Here is a 14,247-nt window from a genome sequence, read left to right on the forward strand (position 1 = left end):
GGGAGCCCTGAGACAGCCGGGACCCTCGACCCTCTCAGCCTCTTTCAGGGAAAGAACCAGAAAAACAGCCCCCACTGCACAGGCCCTTCAAGGGAGCTGGTCTGTCTTGGCCCAGATCAGGGTGAGGGAGCATCTCCCCAAGGAATTCCTGACGCCAGGCTGATTTCACAAGGTTGGATTTTACCTAATGTGCTTGGTTTGGAAATGCGCAAGCTACAGTTTTAGTGTAAAAGTGTGTCCCTGGCTGGCAACGTTCCTGCGGCACCAGGAGAAGCAAAACCCGAAGCTCCTCCGATTGGGAGGGAAACGCTTCGGTGCCAACAGCACAGAGCCCGGGACGGAGCCGCCGGGGAGAGCAGCGAATCCGAGGGTGGATGTGCGCGCCTCACACACACTAGCACAGCAGAGTGCGGGGCCGAGCTCCAGACGCTTCAGACGACACGAATGTGGAGCGGAGAAGTTAGAGGACGTGTGGATAAAACGGTTAGAGACAGAAATAGAGAATTCCAGACGTGAGAAAAGAACAAGACACTGTCAAGAAATGCAGACTCATCCAAAACAGAGCTTGGCATTTTTAGAAATGAGAGACAGGGCAGCTGAGTAAGAAGCTCACTAAGCAATCTCAACCGTTGATTAGCAGCACTAAGGGGACAAGGGGTGAACCGAGCGGCACCTAAAGCACCACCCAATGTGAAAAAGAGACAAGAAATTTCCCACCCGATGGGGAGGCTTCAAAAGGAGGAGCAGGAGGGCAGAGCCGGAGAATGAATAGGGGAGGGACAATGCCGCAGGGGCTGGGGCTGAGAAGTTCCCAAAATTGTTCATAGATCTGAATCTTCAGATTCAAGAGTACAATGAGGTCTAAGAAAAATCAGCCCACACTGACGCACAGCGGAGCTGCAGGATGTTAAGGATGAGAGAATCTCGGAGCAAGCAGGAGGAAAGCCAGGTATCCTCCAAAAAAACCAGCACCTGGACCGAGGCCACCTCTCACTCCAGCAACAAGAGACAGAGGGCAGGAGACTGGTGGCCTCAGCCTGTCCATAAGAAGTTCTCATCCCAGCACGGGGAGGAGTGCCTCGGTGGCTGAGAGCACAGCGACCACCTAAACCCACCTCTGCACGCGGCCCCCAGAAGCCACATGGATCAATAAGAGAAACAGGTGGGCCGCAGAAATCCGAGGCCTTCAGTGTGACTAGAGGACGCAGAACCCCCAGACTTAAAAGTAACCGTAAGGTGAAAAGCAAACACCGACCCCCAGCATGCGCTCTCCACGCCCGCCCTCACAGAGCGCTACACGGATCTGAAAAACTGCAGGGAAGCGAGGAAGGAGGTGGGAACAAAGACGCTAAGGCTGACCTAAAATCAGCTCCCCAAAGAGAACGTCACAGCCTCCACGGGAAGACACCAAGTCCTAGCGAGCCAGTGCTGATGTCAGGGAGGGGCCATCAGAGCTCATGCACCCCTCACCCCTGGGGCAGCCTCAGGAAGACGCCTGGTGGGAGAAGAGGAGGCCCCTCTGGAACCTGGGCAGCAAGGGGGAATTAGGATCCTGCCCTTGCTGACCCTCATTTGAGAAGCTGCACTTCACAATGCTCCCAGGAGTGGAAACTCCTGGACTGGGAATCTGAAAGCCATCCTGGACCTACAAACCTGTCCACAAAGAGAAAACTGGCAGGAAACAGGAAGTAGAAGAGAAAGAACTTTCTTAAAAATAAAGTAAGTTAGGCTGGGTGCTGTGGTTCACGCCTGTAATCCCAGCACTTTGGGAGGCTGAGGTGGCTGGATCACCTGAGGTCAGGAGTTCATGACCAGCCTGGCCAACACGGTGAAACCCTGTCTCTACTAAAAACACAAAAAATTAGCCAGGCGTGGTGGTGGGCACCTGTTATCCGAGCTACTCAGGAGGCTGAGGCAGGAGAATCGCTTGAACCCGGGAGGCGGAGGTTGCAGTGAGCCAAGATCGCACCACTGCACTCCAGCCTGGAAAAAAAAAAAAAACCCCAACAAAAAAAAAAAAAAAAAAAAAAAAGTTGTTAAGGAGCAGAAGAAAAGAGAAACATTGCAGAAAACACAGAAAAGGCCGTCGGAGGGAAAAATGAAGAAAAATAAAATAGAAAAGAAGAAAGCAGGCCCCACAGGTGCACACCTGTAATCCCAGCACTTGGGGAGGCTGAGGCAGGTGGACCACTTGAGTGCAGGAGTTTGAGACCAGCCTGGGAAACACGGTGAAACCCTGTCTCTACAAAAAATAGAAAAATTGGCCAGGCATAGTGGCACACAACTGTGGTCCCAGTTACTCAGGAGGCTGATGGACGTGGGAGGATTGCTGGAGCCCGGGAAATTGAGGCTGCAGTGAACTGAGATGGTGCCACTGCACTCCAGTCTGGTTGACAGAGCAAGACCCTGTCAAAAACAAAACAAAACAAAACAAACAAACAAACAAAACTAGAAAAGAAAAAAAAAAAAAAAAAAAAAAGGAAAGAAAGAAAAGGAAAGCAGAAAGCATTAAAGGCAATCAGAAGGAAAACAGTAGACAGGAAAGACCAGCAAGGAGGATCCAACACACACCTAGGTGAGGTCTGCAAGAAAGCAAATGGAAACATTGTTTGAGTGAAAGCACAACCATAGTTCAAGGAAGCAGTGCTGAAATGAAGACAGCTTTCACCTTGACACTGAAAACACTGGCTCTCAGGGAAAACTTATCAGAATGGTCAACATCAAAACGTAACAATACAAAAGGAAACTCTGGCCCAGCGTGGTGGCTCATGCCTGTAATCCCAGTACTTTGGGAGGCTGAGGCAGATGGATCACCTGAGGTCAGGAGTTCAAGAACAGCCTGGGCAACATGGTAAAACCCCGTCCCTACTAAAAATATAAAAATTAGTTGGGCGTAGTGGCAGGTGCCTGTAATCCCAGCTACTGGGGACGCTGAGGCAAGAGAATCTCTTGAATCCAGGAGGTGGAGGTTGCAGTGAGCCGAGATCGCGCCATTGCACTTCAGCCTGGGCGATAGAACAAGACACGAGATAAAAAAAAAAAAAAAAAAAAAAAGGCAACAAAACAAAACAAAGAAAAACAAAAGGAAACTTGGGCAGCCAGGCAAAAGCTCCAGCCATTCGTGAAGGGAAATGGGCTTGGTCTCAGATGACTTTGACACAAGAAGACAGAGGAGCCCCCTCTACAAAATCTTTGTGAAAATCAGATCTGAGGGCTTATGCCCAGACAGAGCCTGTTCCAGCTGTTCTGAACATGAAGGGAGCTATGAACCTCCTGCTGTCCCTGCATCGCGTCCCTCCCCACCTGAGCGGTCCTCTTACTCAACGTGGATGAAGTCCCGGAGGTGCTCCTCCACGCCCACCAGCTTGCAGTAGTTGATCGTGTAGGTGGTGTTTACCAACGTGATCTTTTTCTTGTACACTTTGCCAATATCAAAGTCCTGGGAAAGGTCAAGGCAGTAGCTTCAGAGCGGGTCAGAGGGGGCTGTGCTGTGAGCACCGAGGCAGCTTTGCCTCAGGGTAACCACTGGTGAGCGTTTGCCAACTAGGGAGAGGTTCCCAGGGAACAATGTCCGAGGTTTCTCCCAGAATCGAGAAGGCCCCGGGGGTGCACGAAGGACAGGGTGTGGGGCGGAACCTGTCTCATAAGAGCCTTCTCGACTTGAGGCAGGACGGGACCTTGCTGGGGCCCAGCGGGTGGGAGTGAGAGAGAACGCTCAGACACTGTGGGTTCCAAGGTGGGTCCCTGACTCCATGGATGGACCTGAACTGGGGTAAAATACCGGAGCCCACGGGCCGCTGTGCCTCGCAGAGTTTGGCGGAGGCATCCAGGCACCAACCTCAGCCTCGCATGTTCCCACCTTGTCCCTGTTACATCCCTGTCCCAAGGCTCAGGGGCCCCCTCTGCCCCAAGTGGCACAGGGCTTTTGGGGCCATGGCACTCCCATTGCTCAGGATTTGCCCTTCAGACTGGCGTCCAGCCCTCCATGGAGATGAGGCCCTCTCTCCCTCCACCTCCTTGGAGAGAAGGTCCACACCTGGGCCTGTGTGTCCTGAGGAAGCCCCTGGGTTTTCCAGCGTTAAAAAGCAAAAGGCAGGCTGGGCGCAGTGGCTCACGCCTGTAATCCCAGCACTTTGGGAGGCCGAGGCGGGTGGATCACGAGGTCAGGAGATCAAGACCATCCTGGCTAACACGGGGAAACCCCGTCTCTACTAAAAATACAAAAAATTAGCCAGGCATGGTGGCGGCGCCTGTAGTCCCAGCTACTTGGAGGCTGAGGCAGGAGAATGGCGTGAATCCGGGAGGCGGAGCTTGCAGTGAGCCGAGATCGCGCCACTGCACTCCAGCCTGGGTGACAAAGCGAGACTCTGTCTCAAAAAAATAAAAAAATAATAAAATAAAATAAAAAGCAAAAGGCAGGCCGGGTGTGGTGGCTCACGCCTGTAATCCCAGCACTTTGGGAGGCCAAGGCGGGTGGATCACGAGGTCAGGAGTTCGAGACCAGCCTGGCCAACATGGTGAAACCCCATCTCTACTAAAAATACAAAAATTAGCTGGGCGTGGTGGCAGGCACCTATAATCCCAGCTACTTGGGAGGCTGAGGCAGGAGAATCGCTTGAACCTGGGAGGCGGATGGAGGTTGCAGTGACCCGAGATTGTGCCATTACACTCCAGCCTGGGCAACAGAGTGAGAGTCTATCTCAACAAACAAACAAACAACAACAACAAAAAAGCAAAAGGCGCCAGGGGTCGGGCTGTGGCGGGGCTCCCCTGCTGTCCCGTGCTGCCGGTCCCCTGCCGTCCCACGCTGCCGCCTGTCCCCTGCCGTCCCGTTCTGCCGCCTGTCCCCTGCCGTCCCGCGCTGCCGCCTGTCCCCTGCCATCCCGTTCTGCTGCCTGTCCCCTGCTCCTTCTGGCCCAGCTCGGGCTCACCTTGAAGTGCAGGAGCTCTGGTTTGCTGTTGAAGGGGCGACCTTGGAACTCACGCCCCAGCACCACCTGCTTGTGGACCACCCTGCTCCGCAGTCTCTCCACTGTGCGCGCCAGGATGTCCTTGTCCATCTTCGTCCCGCCCACAGGCTTTCGGTCCATGTCCTCCTTGGGCACCTGGGGGTCACAGAGACAGAGGCTGGGGCTGTTAGCGGCTCCATCCGGGCGGCACTGGTGGCAGCTCAGAGGCGAGGGTAGTGGTTAGCGGAGCACAGACAGCCCAGCCCCACCAGCCTCCACCAGCCCCGGGAAGAGCCCCACGGCCCGGGAGTTGCTCTGAGTTGCTCAGAAAAGGCCCCGATGGACCGACTGACTTTCTGCTCCGTTGACAAGGCGGGGAGCCCTCACTTCCGAAAAAGGGAAACCAGGAAACAAAGAAAAGCAGACAGCTCCGGATTCAGGTGGATTTCTGGGAAAGATGTGGAGGGGAACTTTCCAGATTGCTAAATCAGGACAAGAGGAAGGTTTTGAAAGGTTCTGCAGGAAGCAGTTTCTCGAGCGGGCAGTGTCAGCACACAGTGGGCTTTCTCAAGATGAAAAGCCGCTTCCCTGGCCAACACCAGCAACCGGGAAGATGAGAACTGAAGAGTCCTGAACTGTCCCTTTGGAAGCTGCGTGGACTCTGCCTGGGTCCTGGCTCTGGGCTGCCCCTGCTGGTGCCGGTGCCCGTGCCCGGCAGCCGGGCGGCCTCCTCCCTGGCTTCCTGGGGGGTGCCACCTGGGACCCTCCTCTTGTCCAGAGGCAGCCTTCTCCCTTGGGGTTCCCCAGTGTGCGGGTGGTGGCTCCGCCTGGCCTGTCTTGTTCACCACCCTGGTCAGCCCGGCATCCTCAGAAACAGCAGAACCAGGTGGCCTTTGCCCTGACAGTAGAGGTGGCCAACGCTTACAGAAACCGGGCGGCGGGCGTTGCCCTCCCACGTGGGACAGGACCACAGCCTGAGCCACGCTGCTGCGGAGACCGTGTCTTGCTGCACCTGCTCTTTCAGAGGCGGAGGAACCCCGGCGCCAGATGGGGCGCGTTTCTTACAAAAGGCCGTCAATGAACGTTTGCACGCTTCTTCCAGAAAGACGCTTCTCCAACAGTACGTGGAGTAGCTCAGAGTCACTCCCTCAGCCCTTCAGCCTCGGAGCCCCGCCGCCCCACCCCGTTACACCACGGTGACGGAGCTGTCTGTCGTCGAGCACGTGTGGTGCCCTCCAGGCTCCGCGAAGAGGGAAAGGCATGAGTGTGGAAAGGGAGGCAGGGGGCGTCGACGAGCAGGAGGGGGTGACAGGAGATGGCAGGCACAGCCAGGAGAGGCCTCAGAGCAGCCGGTGTGGGCGGGGCAGGTGTGGGAGGTGGGGAGCCGGCGACAGAGGGCCGGGATCCATCTGCAGGCGTCTAAAGGAGCAGGAGCTGGTACCTGGTATGGCTTGTAGTCTTCGTTCCAAAGCCCAGAGATCTCGGGCTCAGCTAACATCTCCTCCTCTGAGCTGGCCCCGGCGTCCCCCTGGATGAGCTCACTGGAGATGACGTCCACCAACCGAGAGGGCCCGGGGCCTGCAGCAGCCTCGTAGTCCTGCAGTTGGGGAGAGGAACGTCATGAAGACACGCTCATGGCAGAGAACAGGGGAGAGAAACTCGGCCCAGCTCCCGCTGGTATGGCCCGCTGCCTGCCCCTGTTCTTCTGCCTCGTGTACTCTGCATGGAGATAGCGGTGCACACGGTTTTGTAACTTTTTCTACTTGAAATATAAGTATTTTAATACATTATTAAATATTTTTCTACAATGCTCAGAAGAGTCTGCAAAAAACGTCCTTTGATAGGAAAATGTTCTAATTCACGGACTGGAATCCCTGGCGCTGGTCCTCAGGCACTCATCTGTTCTCTTTTTTTTTTTTTGAGATGCAGTCTTGCACTGTCACCTGGGCTGGAGTGCAGTGGCGTGATCTCAGTTCACTGCAACTTCCATCTCCCGGGTTCACATGATTCTCCCGCCTCAGCCTCCCAAGTAGCTGGGATTGCAGGCGCCCGCCACCATACCTGGCTAATGTTTTGTATTTTTAGTAGAGACAGGGTTTCACTATGTTGGCCAGGCTGGTCTCGAACTCTTGATCTCATGATCCACTCACCCTAGCCTCCCAAAGTGCTGGGATTACAGGTGTGAGCCACCGCACCTTGCCCGGTTCTCCTTTCTGGGGATATAAGCCATGCCCGGGAAAAGCCCCAGGCTGACCCCGGGGGGATGGCCGTGGTGGTTTCCTCAGAATGAGTCTGGGGACTGGGCCTTGCCCATCTGCTCTGGTGCTGTACCAGGCCTGCTGGAGAAGGGAGCACTCAGACGGGTGGACAGGGTTCCTCTTCCTGGGGACCGTCTTTTTTTTTGGTTTTGTTTTTTTTTTTTTTGAGACGGAGTCTCGCTCTCTCCCTCTGGCTGGAGTGCAGTGGCGCGATCTCGGCTCACTGCAAGCTCCGCCTCCCGGGTTCCTGCCATTCTCCTGCCTCAGCCTCCCAAGTAGCTGGGACTACAGGCACCCGCCACCGCGTCCGGCTAATTTTTTGTATTTTTAGTAGAGGTGGGGTTTCACCGTGGTCTTGATCTCCTGACCTTGTGATCCGCCCACCTCAGCCTCCCAAAGTGCTGGGATTACAGGCGTGAGCCACTGCGCCCAGCCCCCTGGGGACCGTCTTATGGAGCGACAGACAGGAAGTCTGGACAGGGCAGCGCACTGCTGTCTGCTGTGACCTGCACAGTGATACAGGTGGTGCCACAGAAAATCACGGGAGCAGCTCACGGCGGGGGCTGGGGGCAGGGGAGGCTTCTCTGGAGCAAGGAGGGCAGCAGGGCACTCCCGGCAGAGGCATTGGCAGGTGCCAAGGCCCCGGCGTGAGACGGGCAGTGAGGGGTGGATGGGGCAGAGGCTTGGCCCGAGCACTGGGAGCTGGGGAGCAGGAAAGGACCTTCTCTGGTGCCCTGAGGGGCACCACAGAGACCCTGCAGAGGCCAAAGCTGAGGCGGCCCAAGGCTTGCTCTTTCCCAGCAGGGCACCTGTTGGAGCAATGACCTTGACCTTCAGGTTTTGGGGTACACAAGGGCAGAGACTGCAGCACTGTGCCAGACTCAGGAGAGGACCATCGTCCCTACCCCACACCTTTAGGGAAAAGTAAACTAGAAATACATTCCCCCAACTGAAGCCAGTTGCCTGCAGCAGCAGTGGACACCAAGCAGGCCCTGGATGTGAGTGAGTGAGTGAGTGAGTGAGTGAATGAGTGAATGTGTGAGAGGGTGAATGAATGAGCGAATGAGAGAGTGAATGAATGAATGAGTGAATGAGTGAATCAGTGAGTGAATGAATGAGCGAGTGAATGAATGAGTAAAGGATAAGTGAATGAATGAATAAGTGAATGAATGAATGAGTGAATGAATGAATGAATAAAAGATGAGTGAGTGAATGAATGACTGAGTGAATGAATGAGTGACAGGAAAGCTGTCCCCTGGGTGCTATCAGGAGGGCTTTGTAGCAGGGTGATCCCAGGCATGTGGTCTGAAGGGCTATGCACATCTCCCTGGCAAGGCGGCTGACCCAGCTCTCTACAGGGCCAGGCAAGGTGGTCCCAGCCTGGTGGGCAGCAACACTGCTGGGGGTGAGGCCAGGAGGACACTGGACCGTTGCTGGGGATGCTGCGGCCATGGGCCTCTCTCATGTGGTGGGTCTTGTCCCCTTGCCCCTGAGCTGAGTGGCGGCCACTCAGTGGGCTCAGCAACCCCCTGCAGGTGGCCGTGGTGCTGAGGTCCTCAGAGGATGTCTCACCACACCTGAGCCCTGAGGCCCCACCTGCCCTCCACAGGTGTGTGGCGTTTGCTCACCAGTGTGTACGTGTTGGTTGGGGCTGTGGTCTTCTCCTCGCAATAGTCGGAGATATAGTTCCAGGTCTTGTCCCTCAGGGTCGGCCGGTGAGTGGCCTTGGTCGGGGGATGCTGTTTCTTTCTTTTTTCCTCCTCAGCCTCCTCTTTTAGAATCCGACTGACGATCTCCTGCTTTCTGAGCTTCTGCTCCTCCTCAAAGGCCCTGCATGGAGTCGCTTCTCAGACAAGTGTGAGAGGTCCCCTGCCTCCACCATGCCCCAGGAGAGACGGTGCCTGGCAGCCCCTCCCTAGCGCCCTCCTGGGGGCTCCATCCTGCCCAGCAGGGCTCTTGGGGTGGGAACTTCCTGGTCCTGGGGCTAAACACAAGCTCCAGTGGGGAGCAAATGGGCAGAGGCCAAGCTGGAGGTTCTAGGCTTAAACCCCAGCCCTGTCCAGCCCTGCCCAGCCCAGCCCATCCCTGCCAAGCCCAGTCCTGCCCAGCCCTGCCCAGCCCAGCCCTGTCCAGCCCAGCCTGCCCAGCCCAGCCTAGCCCTGCCCAGCCCTGCCAAGCCCTGCTCTGCCCAGCACTGCCCAGCCCTGCCTTGCAGAGCCCTGCCCTGCCCAGCTCAGCCCAGCCCTGCCCGGCCCAGCCCTGCCCAGCCCAGCCCTGCCCAGCCTAGCCCATCCCTGCCAAGCTGTCCTGCCTAGTCCTGCCAAGCCCAGCCCTGCCCAGCTTAGCCCTGCCCTGCCCAGCCCAGCCCATCCCTTCCAAGCCCAGTCCTGTCCAGCCCTGCCAAGCCCAGCCCTGCCAAGCCCAGCCCTGCCTAGCCCTGCCCAGCCTGGCCCTGCCCACTTAGCAGCCCAGTCCCCTAGCAGCCTTGGCCACCCCGAGGCTTCTTCCCAGCCCTTGTTTCTAGGCTGGCGTGGGGCTGCCACTGAGGGTAGCCCCAGGGTTGAAGACATTCATCCACTCACTGCAGCTGCACCTCCCCGGTGCCTCCTACATGCCAGGCCTGCGCCAGGCTAAGGGATGTGTAGGCGTCGCTGCCAGGACCCCCCCACAAGGTGGGCAGGCTGATGGGTGGTGGAGAACTCTGATCGTTACTCAGGGGGGTGGGGAGGACGCACTCAGGGCTCTGTGGCACCCAGAGGAGGATGCCTTGCCCAGCGAGAGGGCCAGGAGCCCCCGCCCAGGCACATCCTCAGCAGTGATTGGCCAGGGCTGTGGACAGGGGGACTGGGATGGGGAGAAAGGGCCAGGCTCCCGGGATGAGGCAGCTTCGGGCAAAACCCAGGACAGGCTCCCTGGAGACCTCTCGGTGGGCCAGGAAAGAGCCCGCCAGTCCCTTCTCCTGAGAAGTCAGAACAGGAGCCGGAGGCTCTCGAGAGGGGCCGGGGTTTCAGGGTCTCAGAGGGGACAAGGGGCCGAGGGTTGGGCACGGACTGGAGTAGGGGCAGGGCTGGGCAGGCTGAGTCAGGCCCAGGCAGGGCAAGGGTGGTGGCCTGGAGCCCCTGTTCCCGTGCCCCACAGCCGCCTGAGTGGGGGCCCTGGGAGAGAGAGCAGCTTTGCTTAATGTAAAGCTGAGCCCCCTTGGCTCTCCCTGCACCCACTGACTGGGCAGGTGCCTCCCAGTGGCACCTCTGCCACCACCCTCACCTCTTCTGGGCCTCCAGCTCCTGGCGCCGGCGCTGGTGGACAAGGTGCCTGAATGCATCCCCGCCCTGGGCCAGAATCGCCTTCTTCTCAGCCTGGACCCTCTGCTCCGCCAGCTCTGCCTTGGCATGGTCCCATGCTTGGAACTTCCGCAGTGTGTCCTTGGAAATAGAGAGCACTGAGGTGACAATGTCAGCACATGCGGGAACACACACGTCCACACCTGCACACATGCACACACACCTATGCTCATACATGCAAACATGCACACACGTGCTCACACAGGCACACCTGGACACATGCACACACATGCTCACACATGCACACACACAGCCACACATGCACACACATGGCCACACATGCACACATGTGCACATATACGCTCATACATGCAAACCTACACATGTGTGCACACATGCTCACACACACACACCTGGACACATGCACACACATGCTCACACCTGCACACACGTGCACACATACATGCAAACCTGCACACACACATGCTCACACACTGGGCCTTAAACCAACATTGATGTCTGCAGACCCCATGGGAGACAGCTGGCAAATTGTCCGCACAACCCAAGCATGGGGCTGGGGCTGTCCCTGCACGTCACCTGCCCGCCTCTGCCCCTCACCTCTGAGCCTTTGCAGATTCTGTTCCCACCCTTCCCACCATTTTCCCAGCCTGAACCCCCAGCTTTGGGCCCAGGGCATGGCCTCGAGGCACCCGGGCCCTCCATGTGTCTCCTCCAACAAGACCAGGCCCCATGGGAGCGGGCTGGGCTGCCTGCTCCTGCCTGACTCCAGTGCCTGGCCCTGACCCACATAGAACCCGTGGGCAAATCTGTGGCACAGGCTTGGAAAGCCTCCAGGGGCCACCAAGTGTGTGGGTCAACCCTGGACACCCAAGGACACAGGCCTGGCACCCAAGGAGCAGGGGCCCAGGGATGGACCCTGGCAGGGGCTGAGGGAGAGGCTGGGTGGGGCTGTGGGGGCCTACCCGGTTCGCGGAGATGCTGCCCTTCAGTGCCACCACCGCGTCCATGCGTCGCCTCATGTGCTCCTGGCACTTCATCTCCTCCTTCTTCTCTTGCTCTCGGATTCTGAGGAAGGACATTTAAACATTTTTGAGGCTCTGTCATCCAGGCTGGCGTGCAGTGGTGCGATCACAGCTCCCAGGCCCAGGTGATCCTCCTGCCTCAGCCTCAGCCTCTCAAAGTGCTGGAATCACAGGCGTGTGCCACCACAAACGGCCACACTTTTAACCGAGGAAGTGACACAGCGATGCCGTGTGGGGTGTAATTAAAGGAGCCTCGGTGCTGTCATTTCCACCAGGAACATGATTAACGGGGACAACACAAGAGGTGGGATGGGCAAAAGGTGCTGGCGTAGAAGCCAGGCCATGACGACATGGCAGGAACACGCCCCGGAGGGCCAGGCCACAAGGACACGGTAGGAACATGCCCAGCGTGTCTCACGGGCCTCTTCTGAAAAGAAACAGCACCTCACACTAAAAATACATGTTTATTGGTTTTTGATGATAGGTGGTGATTCAATAATAAAACCAGGCTGGGCGCGGTGGCTCACGCCTGTAATCCCAGCACTTTGGGAGGCCGAAATGGGTGGATCACGAGGTCAGGAGATCGAGACCATCCTGGCTGACACGGTGAAACCCCGTCTCTACTAAAAAATACAAAAAACTAGCCAGGCGAGGTGGCGGGCGCCTGTAGTCCCAGCTACTCGGGAGGCTGAGGCAGGAGATGGCGTAAACCCGGGAGGCGGAGCTTGCAGTGAGCTGAGATCCGGCCACTGCACTCCAGCCCGGGCGGCAGAGCGAGACTCCGTCTCAAAAAAAAAATAAAAATAAAAATAAAAATAAAAATAAAACCAGGAGGCTGGGTGCAGTGGCTCACACCTGTAATCCCAGCACTTTGGGAGGCCGAGGCGGGCAGATCACCTGAGGTCGGGAGTTCGAGACCAGCCTGATCAACATGGTAAAACCCTGTCTCTACTAAAAATACAAAAATTAGCCGGGCGTGATAGCACACGCCTGTAGTCCCAGCTACTCAGGAGGCTGAGGCAGGAGAATCACTTGAACCTGGGAGGCAGAGCAGTGAGCCAAGATCATGCCACTGCACTCCAGCAAGCTTCCATCTTAAGTAAATAAATAATAGAATCAGGGACTGTCAAGACAAAGGCAAGTGACGTGTATTCGTGGGTTTCTCCCTAAGGACATCGAAGGGAGGCCCTACCTTCCCAGGGAGGCCTTCAGGAACCGCACGGCGACCTTGTGGTTCTTCCGGGCATCCTCCAGCAGCTTCTGGTGCCTGAGCCCGAGCTCCTTCTGGGCGTGCAGCGACTTCCTGTGGGGACGCGGGGCCATCAGAGGGCATCACACGTCCCACCTGCCCCCAAGCCCTGCACAGCTGGAGCTCGTGTCCCAGAGACCCCGTGGGCCCTTTTGCTCAGCTCTGCCCTGCACAGCCTCCCTTGGGGAGGAGCGAGGGTCCCTGGAGAGCTGGTGCCGTGGGCCACACAGATGTCACACTCTCCACGCCACTGCGGCTCCAGTGCCAGGGAACCACCAAAGGCAAGATTCGATCCCAGCCGGGCAGGGGTCTGGGAAGAGGATGGCGCAGGCACAGCAGTGCTGTGGGGAGGAAGGAGGCAGGCGCTGGGGACCTCGTGTCTGCAGCCAGGGCCTGGATTCCACAGGGGTTTGTGGCCTGGGCAGCTGAAGGGAGGGAACGAGATGGGGGAGGGGATGGAGGCCAGAAGGGGGTCCCGAGGAGAGAGGCTCACGGCAGGTTGGGACAGCTGGCCTGATGGCCTGTGAAGCACTTGGGGACTGGCCTAGGAGGTGGCTGGGCCCTGGCTGAGCAGGAGACTCATGACAGGGGACGTGTGGGGAACGGGCCTGAGTGCTCCATGGCCGCGGGGGTTGGGGGCCGTGGGAGGGGTGCAAAGGAGCAGCCAGGGGTGGGGACGGAGCCCAGAGAATGGCCTGGCTGGGAAGAGGATGGGGCTGCCGGAGGGAAAGGGGAGGGGCAGTCTCGCTGGAGTGCAGCTTTAGTAGCCGGCTTTAGTGGCGGTATCGTGGCTGTGGCATCTCGGGAGGGCTGGGGCTCTGGGCAGGTGCAGGGGGGCGCCTGACACTTGGGAAGGACTCAAGGGTCCAGCAGAGGAGCAAGCTGGGAGGAGGCAGGGAGGGTGGAGGTGGAGCTGGACAGATGTGGAGGGTGAGGAGACCCCTGGGGAGAGGGCGGACGGACTGACAGGAGCTGCTGGGACGGGCACGGGTGGGCCTGGGTGCCGCTTACCGGATTCTCAGCAGCCGGTTCCGCTCCATCTTCCCCAGGGCCTCCTGCTCCCTGCACAGCTGCCGGGCTGCTCGCACCTGGAGCCGCCGCCCCGCAGCCTCTGCCTCCTCACGGTCAGCTGTCCGGAAGGCCTCGAGTCGCCCCTCCTGGATCTCAATGTGCCACATGGCGTTCCTTCAAACAGGAGGCAAAGCAGCTGGAGACGGGCCCCACGGTCATCCTGCGGGGGGCGGTTTCCCGGCATCCTGAGGGGGGTTTCCTGACAAATCCTCCAGGCGGACGTCGAACACTCCCTTCTCTAGGGGCCATCTCCGCTCTGAGTTGCCCAGACACTGAGGCCCACCCTGCCTGCCTCCAACCTCAGGAAAATCACTAGGGGTTCAATCCAACCCAGCTAGAGCCTGGCCTGCACTCCCGCGTGCCACCCGCCGGCCTGAGGCCGTGTCCATTGGCTGC

At 58.0% G+C, this 14,247-nt stretch overlaps 1 protein-coding gene across 4 annotated transcripts in view; it reads right to left on the reverse strand.

The window, feature by feature from the left end:
• CFAP74 (cilia and flagella associated protein 74) overlaps positions 1-14,247 on the reverse strand; it is a 77,847-nt gene that overhangs the window by 36,367 nt on the left and 27,233 nt on the right. For all 4 annotated transcript variants that reach the window (XM_009212431.4, XM_009212504.4, XM_009212386.4 and 1 more), the window contains 8 exons: positions 13,792-13,965; positions 12,724-12,834; positions 11,472-11,574; positions 10,472-10,629; positions 8,836-9,037; positions 6,391-6,546; positions 4,932-5,105; positions 3,321-3,439 (listed from right to left, as the gene is read on the reverse strand). In XM_009212431.4, the coding sequence (XP_009210695.3) occupies positions 3,321-3,439; positions 4,932-5,105; positions 6,391-6,546; positions 8,836-9,037; positions 10,472-10,629; positions 11,472-11,574; positions 12,724-12,834; positions 13,792-13,965 (1,197 nt within the window). The remainder of the gene's footprint in view (positions 1-3,320; positions 3,440-4,931; positions 5,106-6,390; positions 6,547-8,835; positions 9,038-10,471; positions 10,630-11,471; positions 11,575-12,723; positions 12,835-13,791; positions 13,966-14,247) is intronic.

This window comes from Papio anubis, chromosome 1 (assembly GCF_008728515.1).
Source record: "Papio anubis isolate 15944 chromosome 1, Panubis1.0, whole genome shotgun sequence".
In the NCBI taxonomy this organism is placed as follows: domain Eukaryota; kingdom Metazoa; phylum Chordata; class Mammalia; order Primates; family Cercopithecidae; genus Papio; species Papio anubis.